Source organism: Pan paniscus, chromosome 2 (assembly GCF_029289425.2).
Source record: "Pan paniscus chromosome 2, NHGRI_mPanPan1-v2.0_pri, whole genome shotgun sequence".
Lineage (NCBI taxonomy): Eukaryota > Metazoa > Chordata > Mammalia > Primates > Hominidae > Pan > Pan paniscus.
Genome location: NC_085926.1, coordinates 181,573,984 through 181,597,838, shown reverse-complemented (window position 1 = coordinate 181,597,838; position 23,855 = coordinate 181,573,984). Strand labels below are relative to the sequence as shown.

Genomic DNA, 23,855 nt, shown 5'->3' with positions numbered 1-23,855 from the left:
AGAACACCTGGCTGAGAAAAATCGCTGCTCTAATCCAATAATGACTCTATAGCCAAATATTTTTCAAGAAGTTCAGAGTAGCTTGAGATGGGAGCTCAAATTACAAACTGGCAGGATCAAAGAGCAATGTTTTTCAATTCTGTTTATTTGTCAAATTTCCTCCATCTACTAAAGTACTAAAGCATCTTAGAATATAAAGTCTCACAGAGGAAACCGTTGAAGAACGGCTGCTCTCGAGAGAATAAACATGACAGAGTGGAAAGACCTTGAGCAAGATCACAGAATTGCCGAGCTGGAAGATTTCTTTCACACCTACGTAAACAGCATCCAGGAGCTGTGCTGTGCACAGAATCTCCAGGCTGTAAAATTAGAAACACTCAGGTTTAAGTTGGGCGCGGTGGCTCACACCTATAATCCCAGCACTTTGGGAGGCCGAGGCAGGCGGATCATGAAGTCAGGAGTTCGAGACCAGTCTGGCCAACATGGTGAAACCTCGTCTCTACTAAAAATACAAAAAATTAGCCAGGCGTGGTAGCACATGCCTCTAATCCCAGCTACTTGGGAGACTGAGACAGGAAAATAGCTTGAACCTGGGAGGCAGAGGTGGCAATGAGCCGAGATTGCGCCACTGCACTCCAGCCTGGGTGATAAAGCGAGACTCCGTCTCAGAAAAAAAAAAGAAACACTTAGGTTTAATTCGCAGTTCTGACACTTTTGGGCAAGTAAAACCACATCAAGATTTGGTTTCCCGCTGGGTGCAGTGGCTCACGCCTATAATCCCAGCACTTTGGGAGGCCGAGGCGGGAAGATCACGAGGTCAGGAGATCGAGACCATCCTGGCTAACACGGTGAAATCTCGTCTCTACTAAAAATACAAAAAAATTAGCCGGGCGTGGTGGCACACGCCTGTGGTCTCAGCTACTCAGGAGGCTGAAGCAGGAGAATGGCGTGAACCCGGGAGGCGGAGGTTGCAGTGAGCCATGATCCTGCCACTGCACTCCAGCCTGGGCAACAGAGCAAAACTCTGTCTCAAAAAAAAAAAAAAAAAAAAAAAAAAAAGATTTGGTTTCCCCATTATAAAAGGAAAACAAACCTATTTCCTAAGATTCCTGTGACAGTTCAGTGAGATAACAAGCGCATACTTTAGTAAATACTAGTTCCCTTCTCCTGTGGCTCCCTCCCACATCCACCCATCTACATACCCTTCCAGTATTTCGGCTTGGTTTCTGCTCCATGTTGTTTGAGAGTCTTTCCTCTATATCCATATTGCTGTTATTATCTTTGTCAGATAAGAAGTCATTGTGCTGAGATAAAGAATCACTTTCTGAATGATTGGCTGATGGTGTTTCTGCTCTCTGATTGGCAGGAGATGATGACCTAGATGGTGATTCCAAAAATTTCTTGATAGCAGGATGATTAAAAACCATTGTATCACATGTCTTTGATCCCTACAAAAAATGAAAGCAAGCAAATAAATTTTTAATCAAATCCATCAAAAGCAGGCAAAAATCTGATCTCTCCAAAACCTTATCTATTACAGGATCATGCTTAAAATCTTTCAAAATCTCCCCACATCCATAAAATGATATCCCAACCCCTTAGCACAGCCTGAACCAACCAAACAAAAACTAGAATGATGAATAATTATGTAAAGTTTCTAACACTAACAGCTAGAGATGTAGGGTCTTCCGGAGGTAAATGAGAAATAATATATGTTAACACAGAAAATAAAATGACTTTAAAAGTCTCATATTGCTTTACACAAACATATCAACTGCTCTAAATAAAATATCCCTGAAAGAAATATAAAAATACAAATAAAAAGCTGTATATATAAAATGGTCCGCACATAAGAGTAAAATGTAATAGAGAATATTTTTGAATGACTAATACTGATTGTATGAAGTTTGCCTTCAGTTCAGTATAGACATCTATGGAATTTTTCTGTGTCTTAGTTACTTGCATACAAAATACAGTGTATTCTGTTATTATGTGATAACACTGTAGTTATGTTCCTAGGAAGCCTAGCTTTTAAAAACTGTGTTATTAAACTAATGGTTCTAGAGAGAAAAAAGGAGGTAGAAGCTAGTGTTTCAAAGCAACAAAGTTCTTGAATTTCAAAAATAAAGGTTTTTCAGAGCTATAAATGTTTTGCCACTGAAAACTAAAAATAATTAAATGGTTGATCATGAGACAAAAGCATACCTAAATATCCCTGAATAAATCCTAATCAAAACATAAGAGGATAAAATCAGCATATTTCCAGACTATCAAATAGCACAGATCAGAACTGCTAACAATTCAAAGACAGAATCATTGCTCATGTAATCAAGTTAAGGTGAAGTCAATGAAGTCCTCCTCACTTATAAGAAGAGGGAAACTTGGACACAGACACACAGAGAAGACACACACAGAGGGAAAACAGCCACATCATCACAGGCAGAAATTACAGCCGGGAAATACTAAGGATTGGCAGCAACCTCAAGAAGCTAGGAAGAGGCAAGGAAAGATTCTTCCCCGGAGCCTTAGGAGGGAGCGCTGCCCTGTTGACACCTTGATTTTGGACTTCTAGACTTCATAATAGTGAGATAATAAACCCGTCCTTTTACATCACGAAGCTTATGGTAGGTAATTTGTTATGGTAGCCCTAGGAAAATGAATACGATTCTAACATGCATCTGGGAAACTGTGCCACACTAAAAGAAGCACCTGTCTACCGTTTAAAATTCAACTCAAATAATGCTCTAGTTTCTATAAGACAGCATTAGGAGCAGCACCAATACCAGGTGTCCCTAGAGCACCAAGGGTAACATGAAGGCCTAAACATGACAAGCACCATTTACTGTTACCCTCCAGCCCTTCCCTGGTTCCCAGTGAGCCAGCACTCCTCCAGAGGTGATTCAGCTGAGACTAACTCCAGCTGAAAACACTTAGGAAAAAGAAAGTAAAAAGAGAAAAAAACGAAAGTTATGCTGAAATTATCAAAATATCAAATAGGAAGAAATACTCCTATTTCAGGTCAATCCTAACCCCTATGCCTGAATTTAGACAGATTACTAGGATAAAAGAGCAGATATTTTTCATTTACATGTCAAAAACTAAATTGGGAAAAAACATTCCTTTATAATTGGAATAATCTAGTGGTGATCACATTAACCAAGTGGTCAAACTTAGTATCACCAGCAGGACAACCTGGAACTAGGTGCCTGCTGATATGCTAGAATATCAAGTACACAGCATCACTACGAAGTATTCTTGCCAGAAATATTTAACCCAAATCTATATATAATATATATAATAACCAAGCCTTTAGACTTAACTTCCAGTTTACAAGAAAATAGGATGAAAAAGTAATCCAAGGAAAACATAAATCCAAAATTTGAGATATTCATAAATGGCCTGGTTTCTCCGAAAAGTCAGGATCATGGAGGGAAAAAGGTAGGAGGACCATTTTAAATCTTAAAAAACTAGAGAAACAAAGCTGCAGTCCTAGCTACTCAGGAGGCTGAGGCAGGAAGACTGCTTGAGCCCAGGAGTTGGAGGCTATGTGAAGGTGGAGGCTATGTGGAGTTGGAGGCTATAAGTGAAGCTATGATCGTGCTTGTGAATAGCCACTGCACTCCAGCCTGGCCACATACCATGTCTCTTTTAAAAAAAAAAAGAAAGAAAACAAAAAGTAGAACTCAGGGCTCATTAAACAGGGTAAATCTGAAACTAAAAATTGCCATTCACTAGACTAAAAGGTCAAAGAAAACTCAATCAATTTATAAATTACTCCAAAGTAGGCCACAATCAAGTGAGGCACTAGGGCCAGTTCAATGAGGTCTCAATCATCTTTGTATCTGCAAAGCCTAGCATAATGCTAACAATTAGGAGGAAAAGAGTTACGTAAAAATGAAAGGCTGGGCCCGGTGGCTCACGCCTGTAATCCCAGCACTTTGGGAGGCCAAGGCAGGCAGATCACATGAAGTTGGGAGTTCAAGACCAGCCTGACCAACATGGAGAAACCCCGTCTCTAGTAAAGTACAAAAAAATTAGCCAGGCATGTTGGCGCATGCCTGTAATCCCAGCTACTTGGGAGGCTGAGGCAGAAGAATCACTTGAACCTGGGAGGCCACTGCACTCTAGCCTGGGCAACAAGAGCGAAACTCTGTCTCAAAAAAACAAACAAAAAAAAAAAGGAAAAAATATTACTTAGGATTATTGACAATGCGGAAAGTCACAACTGAAGGACTATGGTTGGACACAATGACTGATAAGTCTATGTATAGTCTATGTATATTCCCAGGAAGTAGGCTAGGCTTCTTGGATTCTGAAGGTCAATGTAAGAAGTATTTCAGGCCAGGCACGGTGGCTCATGCTTGTAATCCCAGCACTTGGGGAGGCCAAGGTGGGTGGATCACCTGAGGTCAGGAGTTCAAGAACAGACTGGTCAAAATGGTGAAACCTTGTCTCTACTAAAAATACAAAAATGAGCTGGGCATGGTGGCACACGCCTGTAATCCCAGCTACTCAGGAGGCTGAGGCAGGAGAATCGCCTGAACTTGGGAGGCAGAGGTTGCAGTGAGCAAGTGCCACTGCACTCCAGCCTGGGTGACACAGCGAGACTCCGTCTCAAAAAAAAAAAACAAAAAACAAACAGAAAGAAATGTTTCAGATGCAGGGATTCCATATTGACATAACTTCCCCTCAGACAACAAATATGAGTGGCTGGAAAATGACTGGGTATGAGGAATGCTTACCTCAGAAACTTTTAGAAGACCTGCAGAAGCATAGTAGTTTGCTACAATGCAGGCACGCAGTTTATCCATCATCCTCCTTGCTTCAATCAGTCGCTAAAAACAAATGTTAACTCATTACTTTAAAAAATGGCAATTATAAAAGAGATGTACAAACAATTCACAAAATAAGAAACATGAATGAGTGAAAAAAAAAGCTCAACTTCTCTAACAATCAAAAGAAAAACAAATAAAAGTGACCTTTTCCACCCATCAGATTCGCAAAGATTTAAGAGAAAGACAAAAGTGTTGCAATGAATATGTACATTTATGTGTATATTCACTGAGAAAAATCCACAAAGACACTGAACACAAGAGCAAAGAGGGATTATCTTTTTTAAAAACACTTTTTAACTGTTGTGGGTACACAGTGCACACGTTTATGGGACACGTAAGATATTCTGATAGAGGCATACAATGCATAATAATCACATCCGGGTAAATGGGATACTCATTACCTCAAGCATTTATCCTTTCTCTATGTTACAAACAATCCAATTTTACTCTTTTAATTATTTTTAAATGTACAATAAGTTATTGTTGACTGAAGTCACCCTGCTGTGCTATCAGAAGATTATCTTTTTGAATGGAATTCCAGGTAATATTTCTTCAATCCTTTCTGCAATTGCATTATTTAAAAAATAGCATTTTTCTCTCCCCAAAACAAGAAAGCTATTCAAAAAAAAAAAAAGGAGGATAAAGCAAACTGTGACTCCATCTCAATAGATTATTTTTCAATCATGTATACATTTTTTTCAATGGCTTTGGTGTTTATTTCAATTTATCATCATTATACCTGGTCAATGACTTCAATTTCATGTTCCTTATTCTTCATTTCAAGAGCAAACTGTTCTTTGATAATAGTCTCAATCTTCTGCACAGCAGCATCTCGAGCTGTACAAAGAACATAAAATACATCCAAGGCCTAATTAATCAGTGACTGTCTTTATTTAAGTCAGCAAGCAACAAAAGAAATCCAAGAAATAGTAACTCTAAAGTGGAGAAACCTAGTGGACATCACCTTAACCAAGTGATGAAAAACTGAAATCACTAATATTGGCGTAAAGTGATCTCGTGTACTTTCTAGTATCATGCCCTAAAAAGACACCATTCTATGGTATTCTTGTCAAAAATGCTGAATCTACTCACAAGGAAAGATTAGACAAACTCAAACTGAAAGACATTCTATAAAATTATTGGCCTATTCTATTTAAATATTAAAGACAAGAAAGAAAGACAAGGAAAGGGTTGAGGAGACTGAGAGAGACTAAAGAGATATGACAGCTAAATGCCCTGTATGTCCTGGACTGGATCCTGCGGGGAGGGAAATAGCTATAAAATACAACACTGGGGGCCAGGCATGGTGGCTCGCACCCGTTATCCCAGCACTCTAGGAGGCCCAGACAGGTGGATTACCTGAGGTCAGGAGTTTGAGACCAGCCTGGACAACATGGTGAAACCTCGTCTCTACCAAAAATACAAAAATTAGCTGGGCATAGTGGGGGGCACCTGTAATCCCAGCTACTTGGGAGGCTGAGGCAGGAGAATCGCTTGAACTTGGGAGGCAGAGGTGGCAGTGAGCCGAGATTGTGCCACCGCACTCCAGCCTGGGTGACAGAGCGAAAAAAAAAAAGACACAAACAAAACAAAATAACATATGCAAAGAGAAGCATCCCACCAAATCTACTTTGAGAAAAATTCTGGTGGGGGGAGAAAGGTTAGCATTAGGTAGAGCATGGACACAAAGAAAAAGAATAGCAGATTGTCACTCAGTAACAGACAAAAAACTGCCCCTGCTTGAATGGGGGTATTTTGGAACTTACATTCAATTTAAACTGAGTTACAGTGTTATTAAAACAATCACTTTTCCCTGTTCTTGTTTTTATTTTAAAAAGTTATGCCATGTGAAGCTCTTGGGCAATGAATTAAGTTACATAACACTCTAACATTTATTTGGCTTGTTATTGAAAGGAAACGGTATTTCCTCTAAAATTACAGCTGAATGAGGAGGGAAAGTTGCAGCAAAATGTTTTCACTATTTGGGATTGGATTTAACAATTTTCCTTCTATACAGATCTTCTGGGGATATGTAGGACTTCACTGCTCTTACAGAAATAGGAATTTTCTTCACCACTTCCACTCTACGGATCCTATGTGGAACTGCAACATCTGAGCTATGACTGACGCCTTCTTTACCCTGTTAAAAGTATTAACTTAGGTAGATTATTTAAATAAACATTAATGAAGTTCAGTAATAATTTGTTTTAATAATGTAAATTTAGTGTTGCCGGGCGTGGTGGCTCACGCCTGTAATCCCAGCACTTTGGGAGGCCGAGGCGGGTGGATCAGGAGGTCAGGAGATGGAGACCATCCTGGCTAACACGGTGAAACCCCGTCTCTACTAAAAATACAAAACATTAGCCAGGCGTGGTGGCGGGTGCCTGTAGTCCCAGCTACTCGGCAGGCTGAGGCAGGAGAATGGCGCGAACCGGGGAAGCAGAGCTTGCAGTGAGCCGAGATCACGCCACTGCACTCCAGCCTGGGGGACAGAGCAAGACTCTGTCTCAAAAAATAAATAAATAAATAAAAAAGTAAAGTTAGCAATTTTTTTAAGCTTGCTTAAGACATTCTGAGGAACAACAGACACCCAGTTGATGATTTGCTCTTCAACTACTTATATGATGTTAGGTAAGTAACCTGATGTCTCTGAACCTTAATTTATCTACTATTAGCTAAGTACAGGGGTTGAACTAGATCGATGTTTCCTAATCTTCTACCATTCATATGCCTTCAAGATACCTACCACATCTGAGAACCATATGACACATTTAATTAACACAAGCATTTAAAAATAATTTTAGCTTTATCCTTGTAGCTATGAAACTACAAGTTTGATGAGATCATTCTTTTTTCTATATACATTAAAATGTTACCTATTAAAATTAAAAACCTTAATCCATGTACCACCTATGACCATCTCACGATTATAGCACACCTTTATACATATCATAGACTTTATGATTACACCTAACATACAGTGATCGCTAAAACTCACAGTTTGTCTCGCTTTCACTGTCTGCTTGATCATGTTCCTGCCAGATCTTCTTCCACTTTTTACAGCACACATGGTGTATTACTATTAAACAGATCCCTTAGCTAATCTCTCTCACGAACCCCTTCAAATTATACATAACAATGGAAATTCATTTCATTCTAGTTTCTGTAAGTTTTCTAGCGGAGGCATATATCAATAAAGAAATAATTTCCTAAGGCAGGATTTCTACCTGAATTCTCAATTGCTTTATGCCGCTTATTTGGAAGGGCCACAGATACATCCTCGTAATCAGGGTCGGTTTCTTTGATGGTTCGCTTGATTCCAGACATGATGACATTCAGTTCTTCACTGTGAAGCAATGATAAATTAATAATTTTTAATTATTAAGTTAAATAGTTGGGTTGTAGTAACACTGCATACCAGTACTTACAAATGTATGTGTACAAACAAAATAAATAAATAAATATTACATAATACTGGTACTTGCAAGTCTGTGGGTATGTGTATATACACACATATACATATTTCTTTTAAGGCCAAAAGCCTAAGTTTAAAAGTTTCCACCAAAAAAAAAAAAATCATAATCATCTGTTAACAAGCATGGGTTTCCCTTTCAAGAGAAAAATCCTTGAACAAAGTAGCACATTGTTCAGACTTTTCAAAAGGAGCCTGGCTTTCACGGAAGAGCCCTCATAAGGAAAGAAAAGGAACCAGACTTTGATGAAAACATGGTTAGCCCACACAGTGTCTTAGAATTCACTAAGCATTCAGCATATTAGAAAATATAAGCAACATAGTTAAAGGCTCAATAAATAATTGATTATACAGATCCTTTCTCTGGTACTTAGCAGGTATCACTATTACTGATCATTATTACAATAAACACAAATCTATAGACTTATATTAAACTAATTAACAAGTCTGCAATACGGTAAACAAGTCCCGCATACACAAGTCTTTGAATAAAACAATCCCATTAAAAAAAAAATCCCGGCCGGGCACGGTGGCTCACGCCTGTAATCCCAGCACTTTGGGAGGCCGAGGTGGGCGGATCACGAGGTCAGGAGATCGAGACCATCCTGGATAACACGGTGAAAACCCGTCTCTACTAAAAATACAAAAAAAAAGACGGGCGTGGTGGCAGGCACCTGTAGTCCCAGCTACTCGGGAGGCTGAGGCAGGAAAATGGCGTGAACCCGGGAGGCAGAGCTTGCAGTGAGCTGAGATCGCGCCACTGCACTCCAGCCTGGGAGACAGAGCGAGACTCCATCTCAAAAAAAAAAAAAAAAAATCCCATAAATCCTCTAGACCTTCACTGTCCCAGTACATTAACCACTAGCCTTATGTGGCTGTTTAAATTAAAATTTAAAAAAATTTAAAATTATGGGCCAGGTGTGGTCGCTCATGCCTGTAATCCCAGCACTTTGGGAATAAAAGGTGGATGGATCACGAGGTCAGGAGTTCGAGACCAGCCTGGCCAGTATGGTGAAACCCCATCTCTACTAAAACTACAAAAATTAGCCGGGCATAATGGTGGGCACCTGCAGTCCCAGCTACTCAGGAGCTGAGGCAGAAGAATTGCTTGAACCCGGGAGGCAGCGGTTGCAGTGAGCCGAGATCATGCCACTGCACGCCAGTGTGGGCGACAGAGCAATACTCCGTCTCAAAAAAATTAGTGCTCGAGAGTCACCGTGGCTAGTAGCAACTACATTGTTCAGTGTAGATATGAAACATTCACATCACTGCACGAGTTTATTGGACAGTGCTCCTCTTCCAAAGTGCTTCATTAAGCAATGATACATATTTCATGAGTCAGTTTCAGAAATATCATCCAGACTAGTGTTGTCCAATAAAAATATAACATGAGCCACATACAGAATTTAAATTTTCTAGCTGCCAGGTTTCTTATTGATTGATTGATTGATTGATTGAGACGGAGTCTCACTCTATTGCCCAGGCTGGAGTGCAGTGGTGCAATCTCGGCTCACTGCAGCCTCCGCCTCCCGGGTTCAAGCAATTCTCCTGCCTCAGCCTCCTGAGTAGCTAAGATTACAGGCATGCACCACCACACCCAGCTCATTTCTGTAATTTCTGTATAGACAAGGTTTCACCTTGTTGGCCAGGCTAGTCTCAAACTCCTGACCTCATGATCCACCTGCCTTGGCCTCCCAAAGTTCTGGGATTACAGGTGTGAGCCACCATGCCCAGCCACAGCCACGTTTGAAAAAGGGAAGTGAAATGGGTGAAACCAATTTTAACAATATATTTTACCTAACCAATATATCTAAAATATTATCACCCCAACAATGTAATTGATATAAATAAATCAGCAATTAGATTTTACGTTATATTTTTACCAAGTTTTTAAAATCTGGTGTGTATTTTACACTTACAGGACATCTTAATTTGTATTAGCGGCCTGTACAGGCCATGTACAGGCAAGGGGGCTCACGCCTGTAATCCCAGCACATTAGGAGGCTGAGGCAGGCAGATCATTAGAGGTCAGGGGTTCCAGACCACCCTGGCCAACATGGTGAAACCCCGTCTCCACTAAAAATACAAAAATTAGCTGGGCATGGTGGCGGGCTCCTGTAATCCCAGCTACTTGTGAGGCTAAGGCAGGAGAATCACTTGAACCCAGGAGGCAGAGGTTGCAGCGAGCCAAGATCACACCACTGCACTCCGGCCTGGGCAACAAGAGCGAAACTCTCTCTCGAAAAAAAAAAAAAATTTTGTATTAGTATTAGCCACAATCCTAAGGCTCAATAACTACTTGTGGCTGGTGGCTCCCTTTCTTCACAGCCTGGATCTATTGATTAAGATAAGGAAACAGGTCCAGGGTGGTTAGATTATCCCTTACAGTGTTAATCTATGAAAGAGACCAGAATAGCTCTCTGATTTCCAAATCTCTGTTCTACCACTAAGGAAGACTGCCTAGCCAGAGGCAGAATTACTGAGGTAACAACATGTTTTAAAATAAAATTAGGCTGGCTGCGGTAACTCACGCCTGTAATCCCAGCATTCTAGGAGGCTCAGGCAGGTGGATCACCTGAGGTCAGGAGTTCAAGACCAGGCTGGCCAACATGGTGAAACCTCGTCTCTACTAAAAATACAAAAAAATTAGCTGGGCATGGTGGCTCATGCCAGTAATCCCAGCTACTCGGGACGCTGAGGCATGAGAATCGCTTGAACCCAGAACACAGGTTGCAGTGAGCCGAGATTGTACCACTGCACTCCAGCCTGGGAGACAGGGTGAGACTCTGTCTCAAAAAATAAAATAAAATAAAATAAAATAACATAACATAAAATGCTAACTAAAAATACTCATTTTGTATTCACTCAAAGTTAAAACAAAAATAACAATTTAGGCCGGGTGCAGTGGCTCATGCCTGTAATCCCAGCACTTTGGGAGGGCAAGGAAGGCGGATCATGAGGTCAGGAGTTTGAGACCAGCCTAGCCAACATGGTGAAAATCCATCTCTACTAAAAATACAAAAATTAGCCAGACGTGGTCACGTGAGCCTGTAATCCCAGCTACTCAGGAGGATGAGGCAGGAGAATCGCTTGAACCCGGGAAGTGGAGGCTGCAGTGAGCCGAGATCATGCCATTGCACTCCAGCCTGGGTGACAAAGCAAGACTCCATCTCAAAAAACAAAGAAAAAAAAAACCACACTATTTAAAAGTCCCTCAGCTCTTAGTCCAGTTCTTTCACCCATCTCAGAAACAGACTCACTTGACTCAGCTAGGAGAGTGGCTCATTATGTAATGTTACATATGGAAGTCCCACATCTGAGAGAACACTTTTCCTATAGCTGTTATCTGCTGTTATATCACTAATCTTAAAAATATTCTAAAACCCCCAGAATTTATAAACATCATGAATCAAGCCATTTAATGTTTGTTCATATTCATCCGTTACCTGCTACAATTCAGAATATAAATGACTATTTTTGGACAGGCCCAGAACCCAACTATTATGTTTTATGTTTAAAGCTTTTTTTTTTTTTTTGAGACAGAGTCTCGCTGTCTCCCAGGCTGGAGTGCAGTGGCGCGATCTCAGCTCACTACAAGCTCCACCTCCTGGGTTCACGCCATTCTCCTGCCTCAGCCTCCCGAGTAGCTGGGACTACAGGTACCCTCCACCACGACCGGCTGATTTTTTTTTTTGTATTTTTGTGGAGACGGGGTTTTACCGTGTTAGCCAGGATGGTCTCAATCTCCTGACCTCGTGATCCGCCCACCTTGGCCTCCCAAAGTGCTGGGATTACAGGCATGAGCCACTGCACCCGGCTGTTTAAAGCTTTTAAAAAGTAAAAGTAAGGTCTTGTTTCTTCAGCCTTCTCCATTTGGTCTGCAATTAATTTTAGACAGCCTCAGAAAATCTTGGGCTGTTACATAAAAAAGACAACCTTAAAAAAAATAAACTTAATTTATTCTTCCTTAATGCAGATAGGAATCTAAAAACACCTAATTATACATAAACCTAGAATCAGAGGTGGATATAGCCCAGCAGATACCTAAACTTGTCCTTGTACCATACTACTTCCTCATCAGGCACCTGTCTTCCACAGTTTGCCAAGAGTCATAGGAGATTATCTACAAAGATGAGTCCCCCTCCAGCATCATCCTCACTTATCCATTCTACAGACTTCATAATCTGTATATTCTTATCCTACCTCCCAAGTAATCTCAAGAATAACGGTGGCTCCCACTAAAATGGCTGGGGATCCTTGAAGAAAAGTTATTTTTATTTTATCCTCACTTAAGGGACTTAAAAAAAAAACCCTCTCTTTGACTTTTGGTGTAAAACTGGAAGACTAGGAAGAGAAAAGAGAGGAATTTGGGGAGGGGGTGGGCAGAAAGGAAGAAACCAACAATGAGTTCATTTGTGCTGCCAAGATAATTCATTTTTTACACAGCCTTTAGAATAAAGCTTTTCTTGTTGCATGTGGGCATATATTTGAGCTTCTTATAAACACATTTAAGAGGATTAAGCTCTATACTGGGCATTTAAAAATAATCCAGGTCTGCTTCTGTCTCACAAGAATAATAATGTGTAATGTGCACATGTCACATGCAAGTAACTGCTAGCTAGCTAAGACTAGGCACATCTGCTGAGGCATGCTCTCATGATGATATAATAAATAAGTGAACAGAATGTGTAACAAATGACCAATGATAATATTACCTTCTGGACTCTTCTTGTCTGACTTGTAGATTTTATGAAAAGGAAACATGAGCAGTTGTTAGATATGGTCAATTCAACTTTGAAACAAAATGTCCAGCTAATCCTCTATAGCTTCTGAATCAGTTGAAATTGAAAATACTGAGATGGTACTAGGAACTGTTAGGAAAAAAATCTGTTACCATATACAATTTGACTGTGAGAAAGAATTTTCTCTATACTCTGAGACAAAAACTGAATACGGAAATAAATGTAATGCTGCAACTAAAATAAGACTACTGTCATCCATTTCTCCAATTTAAACTTTTTATCTCGGGCCGGGCGTGGTGGCTCACGCCTGTAATCCCAGCACTTTGGGAGGCCGAGGTGGGCGGATCACAAGGTCAGGAGATGAAGACCATCCTGGCTAACATGGGGAAACCCCGTCTCTACTAAAAAAAATACAAAAAATTAGCCGGGCGTGGTGGCGGGCACCTGTAGTCCTAGCTACTCCGGAGGCTAAGGCAGGAGAATGGTATGAACCCGGAAGGTGGAGCTTGCAGTGAGCCGAGATCACGCCACTGCACTCCAGCCTGGGCGACAGAGCAAGACTCTGTCTCAAAAAAAAAAAAAAAAAAATTATCTCATTAAAACAGCCTCATTATAAAAAGTAAATGTGGGCAAGATGCAGAGGCTCAGGCCTGTAATCTCAGCACTTTGGGAGGCCAAGGCAGGTGGATCACTTGAGGTTAGGAGCTTGAAACCCACCTGGCCAACATGGTGAAACCCCATCTCTACTAAAAACACAAAAATTAGCCGGCCATGGTAGTGCATGCCTATAGTCCCAGCTACTCGGGAGGCTGAGGCACGAGAATCTCCTGAACCTGTGAGGAGGCAGAGGTTGCAGTGAGCCGAGATCACGCCACTGCACACCAGCCTGGGTGACAGAAACTTTATCTCAAAAAAAGAGTAAATGCTTTCAATTTAAATATAGAAAATAAATGATTTTTTCCATAAGTAACACAAGAAAACAAAGCTTTATAGAAGTAAATGCCATCAATTAAAACATACCATATCCATTCAAATAACATAACCAAGTCTGAGTTTTTGACAAAGGTTAGAAACCAAAAAGAAAATCAAACTTTTTTTTTTTTGAGACAGAGTCTCACTTTTGTCGCCCAGGCTGGACTGCAATGGCACGATCTTGGCTCACTGCAACCTCTGCCTCCTGGGTTCAAGCTATTCTCCTGCCTCAACTGTCTGAGTAGCTGGGATTACTGGTGTGTGCCACCACTCTCAGCTCATTTTTTTATTTTTAGAAGAGACGGGATTTCACTATGTTGGCCAGGCTGGTCTCGAATCTCTGACCTTGTGATCCGCCCACCTTGGCCTCCCAAAGTGCTGGGATTACAAGTGTGAGCCACCGCGCCTGGCCAAAAAAAATTTTTTTAGAGACAGAGTCTTACTCTGCCATCCAGACTGGAGTACAGTGGCACAAGCATAGCTCACTGCAACCTTGGAATCCTGGGCTCAAGTGATCCTCCTGCCTCAGCCTCCCGAGTAGCTGGGACTACAGGTGTGTGCCCATACCTGCTAATCTTTTTATTTTTTGAAGAGACGGGGGTCTCACTATGTTGCCCAGAGTGGTCTTGAACTCCTGGCCTCAAGAGATCCTCTGGCCTTGGCCTTCCAAAGTGCTGAGATTTGTAAGCCACCACCCCTGGCCCCAAACAAAACATTTAATGTTTTATACTTTAAAATAAAACCCAAGAGAAAAATAATTTTGAAAAGAAAATTGTATAATAAAAACCATAAAGATGATGTAATGCACAGTCACGGGAAATTCGAGGTCTTAGCTCTCGAGTCAGGGAAGATGTAGAACCCCAGAAGCCAGTCCTAGAACTCTACCATTGTGTTTTGCAAACACGTCATATAAGATGTGGCCAACAACATGGTGAAACCCCATCTCTACTAAAAATACAAAAATTAGCTGGATGTGGTGGCGAGTGCCTGTAGTCCCAGCTGCTCGGGAGGCTGAGTCAGGAGAACTTCTTGAACCCAGGAGGCAGAGGTTGCAGTGAGCCGAGATCGTGCCACTGCACTCCAGCCTGGTGACAGAGCAAGACTCCGTATCAAAAAAAAAAAAAAAAAAAAAAAGTGGCCAATTCTTGAGGAGAAAGGAGTAAAATCTGATAAATTAGACACTTGAAAGATTTGCCATATATCATATGAGGTATCATCTCAATAATTCTATGCGCCTCACATCATTTGAATATCAGAACCACTGAACTTGGGGCTCTCACTCAAGACTTCCCATCTGGTTTAAAGTTGGGGAGGGGAACGCCGGGCATGCTGGCTGCTCACGCCTATAATCTGAGCACTTTGGGAGGCCGAGGCGGGTGGATCGCGAGGTCAGGAGTTCGAGACCGGCCTGATCAACACAGTAAAACCCCGTCTCTACCAAAAATACAAAAAATTAGCTGGGCATGGTGGCATGCGCTGTAATCCCAGCTACTCAGGGCAGGAGAATTGCTTGAACCCGGGAGGCAGAGGGTGCAGTGATCCGAGATTGCGCCACTGCACTCCAGCCTGGGTGACAGAGTGAGACTTTGTCTCAAAAAAAAAAAAAAAAAAAAATAGGTGGGGAAGGGGAATAGTACAATCATTTTCTATCTGCTTCCATACAGACAGGCATTCCTAAGATGCTGATAATGATTTTATAGTTCCCGGCCCTGTCCTTTCTACAGTCTTAAAAGAAAATATATTCTCTTTTGTAAACAAGACAACCAGTGTTCCTTTATTAAATATCTGAATAAGACTCTACAATCCATTTTCCATTAGCCAATGATATTTCAAAAATGTCTCAAAAGTCCAAACCAGAAGAATGGACGAACAAATCGTGGTATACTCAATGAACTCTTGATGCAGGCAACAACAGAAATGAACCTCAAAATCATTATGGCAAGCCAAAGAAGGCAAACACAAGAGTACAAGCTAAATTATCCCACTTAAGTTCTAGAAGAGACAAATTAATCTATAGTGAAAGAAATGAGAATCATAGTTGGAGGTGCTGGTGTTAGGGACTGACTGGGAAGAGGAATGAAGGCTTTTTCTTAGAAATATTTTATTCAGGTTGAGTATTCCTTACCCAAGATGCCTGGGACCAGAACTGGTTCAGATTTCATACTGTTTTGGATTTTGGAATATTTGCATATACATAGTAAGATATCTTTGGGAAGGAACCCAAATCTAAACATGAAATTCATTTACGCTTCATAAATATCTTACACACAGAGCCTGAAGGTAATTTTATACAACATTTTAAATAATTCAAAACATAACACAAAGTTTTGACTATGTTTTAACTGACCAGTCACAAGGTCAGGTGTGAAATTTTCCACTGTGGCATCATGTTAGTGCTTAAGAAGTTTCAGATTTTGGAGCGTTTAAGATTCAGATTTTTGGATTACCAATGCTCCACCTAACTTTTTTTTTTTTGAGACAGAGTTTCGCTCTTGTTGTCCAGGCTGGAGTGCAATGGCACAATCTCAGCTCGCGGCAACCTCCGCCTCCCGGGTTCAAGTGATTCTCCTGCCTCAGCCTCCTGGGTAGCTGGGATTACAAGTATGCGCCACCGCGCCGGGCTAATTTTGTATTTTTAGTAGAGACGGGGTTTCTCCATGTTGGTCATGCTGGTCTCGAACTCCCAATCTCAGGTGATCTGCCCGTCTTGGCCTCCCACAGTGCTCCACTAATCTTAATAAGAGCGTAGGTTAGATGGGTATGTATATCCAATTGCAAAAACACCCAACTGTACACGCAAAATCTGTATTTCACTGTCTGTAAACTATACCTCACTTTAGAAAAGGACAATAAGAATATTTTTCTGATCATGTCATCCCCTGCTTGAATCCTTCAAATAGCTTTTCATAACATTTAGAACAAATTTCCATTCCTTAACATGACCTAAGAGATGTGAACTGCACCCTGTCTCCCTCTCCATCCTTAATCTTTAAGATCCAGACAGGTTGGTTTTCTATCCCTCAAATATACTCCCAATTTTCCTTTGAGCTTTTGGAATCATGGTTCCTTCTACCTGGAATGCTCTTTTCTTAGGTTAGCTTAATCAGATTCCAGCTGAAATCTCCCCCTTATCAGGGGCCTTCCTTGACCGTGCCCCATCCAACACAGCTCTCCCTACCTTCTCCCTCCAAAGTTCCTGGAAGTGCTCAATATTACTATCTGGAAAAATAAATGAAGGATTTTTTTTTTTTTTTTTTTGAAACAGTCTTGCTCTGTCACCCAGGATGGAGTGCAGTGGTGCGATCTTGGCTCACTACAAGCTCCGCCTCCCGGGTCAGGCCATTCTCCTGCCTCAGCCTCCCAAGTAGCTGGGACTACAGGCGCCCGCCACCATGCCCGGCTAATTTTTTTGTATTTTTAGTAAAGATGGAGTTCCACCATGTTAGCCAGGATGGTCTCGATCTCCTCAACTCGTGATCTGCCTGCCCCGGCCTCCCAAAGTGCTGAGATTACAGGCGTGAGCCACTGCGCCCAGCCATAAATGAAGGATTAACTAAAATATCTGCCAAAATATAAATGACCACAGGGAACATAACTACTACCTTACATTAGTTTTCATCATTAATCTATTTGTTGATATTGCTACATCTTTAAAGGCTCTTTAGCTAAATGTTTAAAAGAATGTACAAAGTTATTATACACAGACACATGCAAACAAAAAGACAGTAAGCAAGGCAATATTAATAACAGAATTCAAGGCAAAAAAAATAATATGATAAAGATGATGTTATTAAAGGCACAATCACAAAAATACATCTTAAACTATACATCCAACAATATAGTATCAAAATACATACACACAAACAGAAAAAGGAAAGTTTAAGAAATCACACATCTCTATATAAAATTTAAAAGATTAAGACAATTTATAAAAATACAGATGATAGGCCGGGCGTGGTGGCTCACGCTTGTAATCCCAGCAGTTTGGGAAGTTGAGGCAGGTGACTCGCTTGAGCTCAGGAGTTCAAGACCAGCCTGGGCAACACAGTGAAACCCTGTCTCTACAAACAATACAAAAATTAGTTAGGAGTAGTGGCGAGCACCTGTACTCCCAGCTACTTGGGCAGCTGAGGTAGGAGGATTGCTTGAGCCCAGGAGATGGAGCCTGCAGTTAAGCTGAGATCGCGCCGTTGCACCTACAGCCTGGGTGACAGAGCCAGACCCCGTCTCAAACAAAACAAACACAACAAACAAAAAAGATGATATAGATATATATCTGGTAATTAACAAGCCAGATTTAACAAATACACACAACTCTGAACCCAACAGAAAAAAATCTTTTAAAAATATCTATAAAAGTTCATTAAGGTCGGACGCAGTGGCTCATGCCTGTAATCCCAGCATTTTGGGAGTCCAAGGTGGGTGGATCACTTGAGGACAGGAGTTTGAAACTAGCCTGGCCAATGTGGTAAAACCCCGTCTCTACTAAAAATACAAAAATTAGCTGGGCATAGTTGTGGATACCTGTAATCCCAGCTACTTGGGAGGCTGAGGCAGGAGAACTGCTGAACCCAGGAAGTGGAGGTTGCAGTGAGCCGAAATCACGCCACTGCACTCCAGCCTAGGCAACAGAGTGAGACTCTGTCTCAAAAAAAAAAGTTCATAAAATGTAAATCATACAATAAGATATGAAGAAAGTCTCAATTACTGCAAAATGTAGAAATATTACAGCCACATTCTGATCTTAATAAAAATTAATATTAGCTCACCATGATATGGAAAATAAGACACTCTTCTAATAACTCATGACTCAAAGAAGAAATTAAAACTAAAGTAACAGACTATTTAAAAACTAACAACAATGAGAACACAGTATGTCCAAACCTACGGAAATGTGGTCAAAAGTCACCATCAGAGGAAAATGGCAAACAAGCTTTCACTGCAAATACACATACAAATCCAATCCAGCAGGGTATTAAAAGCATAATGCATCATAACTGGAAAGTTTTATTGCCAGCAACAGAAAAAGAAACAAGCAGAACGAACAAAGGCTAAATCCTAAAACCAAAGTGGGGAGATCTAGAATGAAGGGGATTTGTACTACACAAGTCTACTGTTGAAGCTTTAGGAAGCTTTTTTTTTTTTTTGAGATGGAGTCTCACTCTGTTGCCCAAGCCTCCCAGGTTGGAGTGATTCTCCTGCCTCAGCCTCCTAAGTAGCTGGGACTGCAGGCACCCACCACCACATCTGGCTATTTTTTATTTTATTTTATTTTATTTTTTTAGTAGAGAGAGGGTTTTGCCATGTTGGCCAGGCTGGTCTTGAACTCCTGACCTCAGGTGATCCGCCTGCCTCAGCCTCCCAAAGTGCTGGGATTACAAGCGTGAGCCACTACGCCTGGCCCCTTTAGGAACATTTTAATGAAACTGACTTTCAGGAATCCAAATACATATGATCCATTTCCTGAATTCTATTTTGAAAACTAAATATGGCAGCAGCTTCACCCCAACACCATCCACTCTTCCCAAAGACTGTTCAATGTACACTCTAAGGATATATATCCATTTTAATATTATACTGAGAAAATCATTAGGCATGCAGAAGCCCTACCAAAAAAATCAAAATCTATATTTCAATGTCAATTAAAATTTCTCCACCTATTTAAACATTATTCATAACACTGTCACCTCCCTTTGATACAAAGAACTGAAAAAATAAAATACACCTGATCGTCTTTCCAAAATTATGCTCATTTTGTAACAGAAGGAACGAGAAGTTATCTATTAGGTTAGTGCAAAAGTAAAAACCACAACTACTTTTGCACCAACCTCTATTAAAGGACAGACTCAGACCAAGGGAACTCTAGGAGACAGAAGATTCTGTTATGATTTTCACCAGAGTTAGTACCGACAAAAAAAATGCTATCCTAATTATTCTAAGTCAGGTCTGACACACAAAACCTTTTGAATATGTTCCCATTTGCTGGCTAACGTATCACTTTTTCTTTAACTCATCTGGCATCCAAAACAAAAACAGGTCTTTAAAGTAAAAATAATCAAAATTTTATACTAGACCTGAATGGCGAGAAGCTGAGAGATCTGGTCATTAGGACTGACGTGATGTGGGACATTTCTAATAACATGTAAAGAGCTGAGCAAAAGACAGCTGAGCTCAAAAACACTGTCTCATTATTTCAGTCTTATATATTTCCAGGTCAAAAACACCAACTCTCGTATAAATAAAACGGCTTTAAGACTACACAATTTGCTAATATGGTCAGCCCCCAGAATCCATTCTGGCCAGTACGCTGTCTACAACCTTGCAAACTAGCACACAGAAGACTGTAGGATAAAACGGCTCCTCTAAATTATCCATGCCACTGCTTCGCTCCATTAATGCACCTGGAGAGCTGACTTTAGGTAACTTTTACCATTCCCCCCCCTTTTTTTTTTTTTTTGAGAGAGAGAGTCTTGCTGTCACCCAGGATGGAGTGCAGTGGCGCAATCTTGGCTCACTGCAACCTCCGCCTCCCGGGTTCAAGAAATTCTCCTGTCTCAGCTTCCGAGTAGCTGGGACTACAGGCGCACGCCACCACGTCTGACTAATTTTTTTGTATTTTTAGTAGAGACGGGGTTTCACCATATTGGTCAGTCTGGTCTCGAACTCCTGACCTCAGGTGATCCACCCGCCTCAGCCTCCCAAAGTGCTGAGATTATAGGCGTGAGCCACAGCGACCGGCCACTTTTACCATTCCTTTACCCCACCGGTTCAACTTACTTTTTCTGGAAGAATGAGGCATGTGGGATGTTTAAGGGGTTTGAGATTTTTAAGGTAATTTTTTTAATTTTTTGAGACAGTGTCTCACTATGTCGCCCAGGCTGGAGTGCAATGGCACGAACTTGGCTCACTGCAACCTCTGCCTCCCGTGTTCAAGTGATTCTCCAGCCTCAGCCTCCCAAGTAGCTGGAGTTACAGGCACGCACCACCACACCCGGCTCATTTTTGTATTTTTAGTAGAGACGGGGTTTCTCCATGTTGGCCAGGCTGGTCTCGAATGCTTGACCTCAAATGATCCACCCGCCTTGGCCTCCCAAAGTGCTGGGACTACAGGTATGAGCCACCGCGGCTGGCCTGATGCAGATTGTTTCCATATCATCTGTTCTGTAGTAGTTAGGGGGAAAAAAAGCTTTCGAAGGCTGGAGTTCACTTCATGGATGAGTCGGTATTTGATTCTTGAAGGATGAAGAGCATTTCGGTAAGCGGAGAAGGTAGAGGTGAAATATGAGCCCATTGGAAAGTAACTGTGAGATGTTCAGGCATGTGAACTTTGATGACTGCAGACATGGAGAGGTAGAACTAGTTCTAGGCAAGGGCTGTTTATCCTGCTTGTCTGAGGAGTGAGCTGTGGGGGAACCTGTCAAGTGGTTGTAATGAAAGCTGAGGGTGAGGAGAATGCAGTGGGGAGGGGCTTGAACTTTACCTGCAGTGCTTCTACTGGCGATTGTTATGTATTTTGTTTTTAAGTTTTAATTTATTTGAGAGTGTGGATATACTTTTTTAATTGAAATATAATTCACTTAACTTAAAAGGTACTGTTTTAGGCCAGGCACGGTGGCTCATGTGCCTGTAATCTCAGCACTTTGGGAGGCCAAAGCAGGAAGATTGCTTGAACCCAGGAGTTTAAGATTGGCCTGGACAACATAGGGAGACCTTGTCTCTACTGAAAAAGAAAAAGAAAAAAATTAGCTGGGCATGGTGGTGTGTACCTGCAGTCCCAGCTACTTGGTAGGCTGAGGTGGGAGGCTCGCTTGAGCCCAGGAGTTCAAGGCTGCAATGACCTACGGCTGCATCACCGCACTCCAGCCTGGGCGACAGAGACAGACCCTGTCTCAAAAAATATATATATTGACCGGCCGGGCGCGGTGGCTCAAGCCTGTAATCCCAGCACTGGGAGGCCAAGGCAGGCAGATCACGACGTCAGGAGATCGAGATCATCCTGGCTAACATGGTGAAACCCCGTCTCTAATAAAAATACAAAACAAAAAAAATTAGCCAGGCGTGGTGGTGGGTGCCTGTAGTCCCAGCTACCCAGGAGGCCGAGGCAGGAAAAGGCGTGAACCCGGGAGGCAGAGCTTGCAGAGAGCTGAGATCGCGCCACTGCACTCCAGCCTGGGCGACAGAGCGAGACTCCTTCTCAAAAAAAAAAAAAAAAAAAAAAAATTTATATATATATATATATACACACACACACGTATATATATACACACACCAGTTAAAAGAGTGCAATTCAGTGGATTTCAGTATATTCACAAAGCTGCACAACAATCACCACTATCTAATTCCATAATGTTTTCATCACTCCAAAAAGCAACCACTTACCTCTTAATTGTCACTCTCAATTCTCCTCTCCCTTCATCCCCCTGGCAACTACTTTTTGTGTGGATAAACTTGCCTGTTTCTGGACATTTCGTATAAATAGAATCATACAGCACGTGGCTTTTTGTATCTGCCCTTTTTTTTTTTTTTTTTTTTTTGAGACGAAGTCTCCCTCTGTCGCCCAGGCTGGAGTGCAGTGGCGCGATCTCCGCTCACTGCAACCTCCACCTCCCGGGTTCAAGCAATTCCCCTGCCTCAGCCTCCCGAGTAGCTGGGATTACAGGCCTGGGCAACAGACTGTGACTCTGTCTCAAAAAAAAAAAAAAAAAAGAAAAGAAAAAGAAAAAATCTGCTTCACAAGTCTTGCTTTCTGTGAGAAAACTGCATCAACTCCCACCATCTACTGGGTATCACGACAGAAAACAGACTGAAAGCAGAGCAGGACCAAAGGCAGGGAGATAGGGAACAATCCAAGAACGTGGCAATGAACATTCAAATAAAAATCCGTAGTTGATGAGAAGAGGACAGGACCAACTATTTCTGAGAATCTATCCTAAGAAAATACAGGGTAATGTACATCGTATGTGGGCTACACTCAGAGATCTACAATCTAAATGTTAATTCTCCTCTTCCTATGGATTTTATAATTTAAAAAACCCACAGTAAACTATCATGCATCCGCTGAATGAACATGAAGCATTTGAAACTGAGAAACATGTGGGGAGAACTCTGCATGCTGTATGTCAAGCTACCTATTTTTAATATCTAAAGAACTTTTGACAATCAATTAGGAAATAACAAAAGATGACAGAGAACAGGAAAAGAAATTCACAAACAGCCAATAAATGGGAAAAAAATGTTCAAACATACTAGTAATCAATAAATGAAAAAACACAAGACACCATTTTTCATCGATTAAGTTTAGTTTTGGGGCAGATGGAAATGGGGCACTTTTTTTCTAATTTGCACTCATTAGTTTCATTTCCTCACATCCCATTAAACTATTCTAATCTGGTTCCCACCTCCCACTTCCAGAACTACGGACAGTAAGACCAATGACCAAAACCAATAACCACCGTGTTGCTAAATCCAATTGACAATCTTAATGAACATCTCAGAAGCCCTGATAAAAGGACCAATTCAACATCTTCCAGAAACACCTCTTTTGGCTGCCATGATACATGCCATTTTGGTAGGAGCTTTTTCTCCTACCTCACTTGCTGTTTCCTGCGTCCTTTCCTCAACCTTCTTCCTCTACCAGACCTAGAGGTATTTGAGTGTCTGAGCCCTTTTCACTTCTCTACACTCTTTCCCCTCAGTGATCTCACACAGCACCATACCTTTGAATATCATCTACGTACAGATCACTCCCAATTTTTTTTTTTTTTTTAAGAGACGGGGTCCTTCCTGCCTTGTAGCCAAGGCTGGTCTAGAATATCTGGGCTCAAGCGACTCGCC

The 23,855-nt window shown here is 41.3% G+C and overlaps 1 protein-coding gene across 8 annotated transcripts in view; it reads right to left on the bottom strand.

Annotated features, from left to right (window-relative positions):
- The window catches only part of YEATS2 (YEATS domain containing 2), a 112,390-nt gene that overhangs the window by 86,803 nt on the left and 1,732 nt on the right, over window positions 1–23,855 (bottom strand). For all 8 annotated transcript variants that reach the window (XM_008957370.4, XM_003832008.5, XM_024928271.4 and 5 more), the window contains exons 2-5: window positions 8,063–8,181; window positions 5,575–5,672; window positions 4,743–4,835; window positions 1,203–1,448 (exon numbers count right to left, since the gene is read on the bottom strand). In XM_008957370.4, coding sequence (XP_008955618.1) covers window positions 1,203–1,448; window positions 4,743–4,835; window positions 5,575–5,672; window positions 8,063–8,162 — 537 coding nt within the window. In that variant the 5' untranslated portion in view covers window positions 8,163–8,181. The remainder of the gene's footprint in view (window positions 1–1,202; window positions 1,449–4,742; window positions 4,836–5,574; window positions 5,673–8,062; window positions 8,182–23,855) is intronic.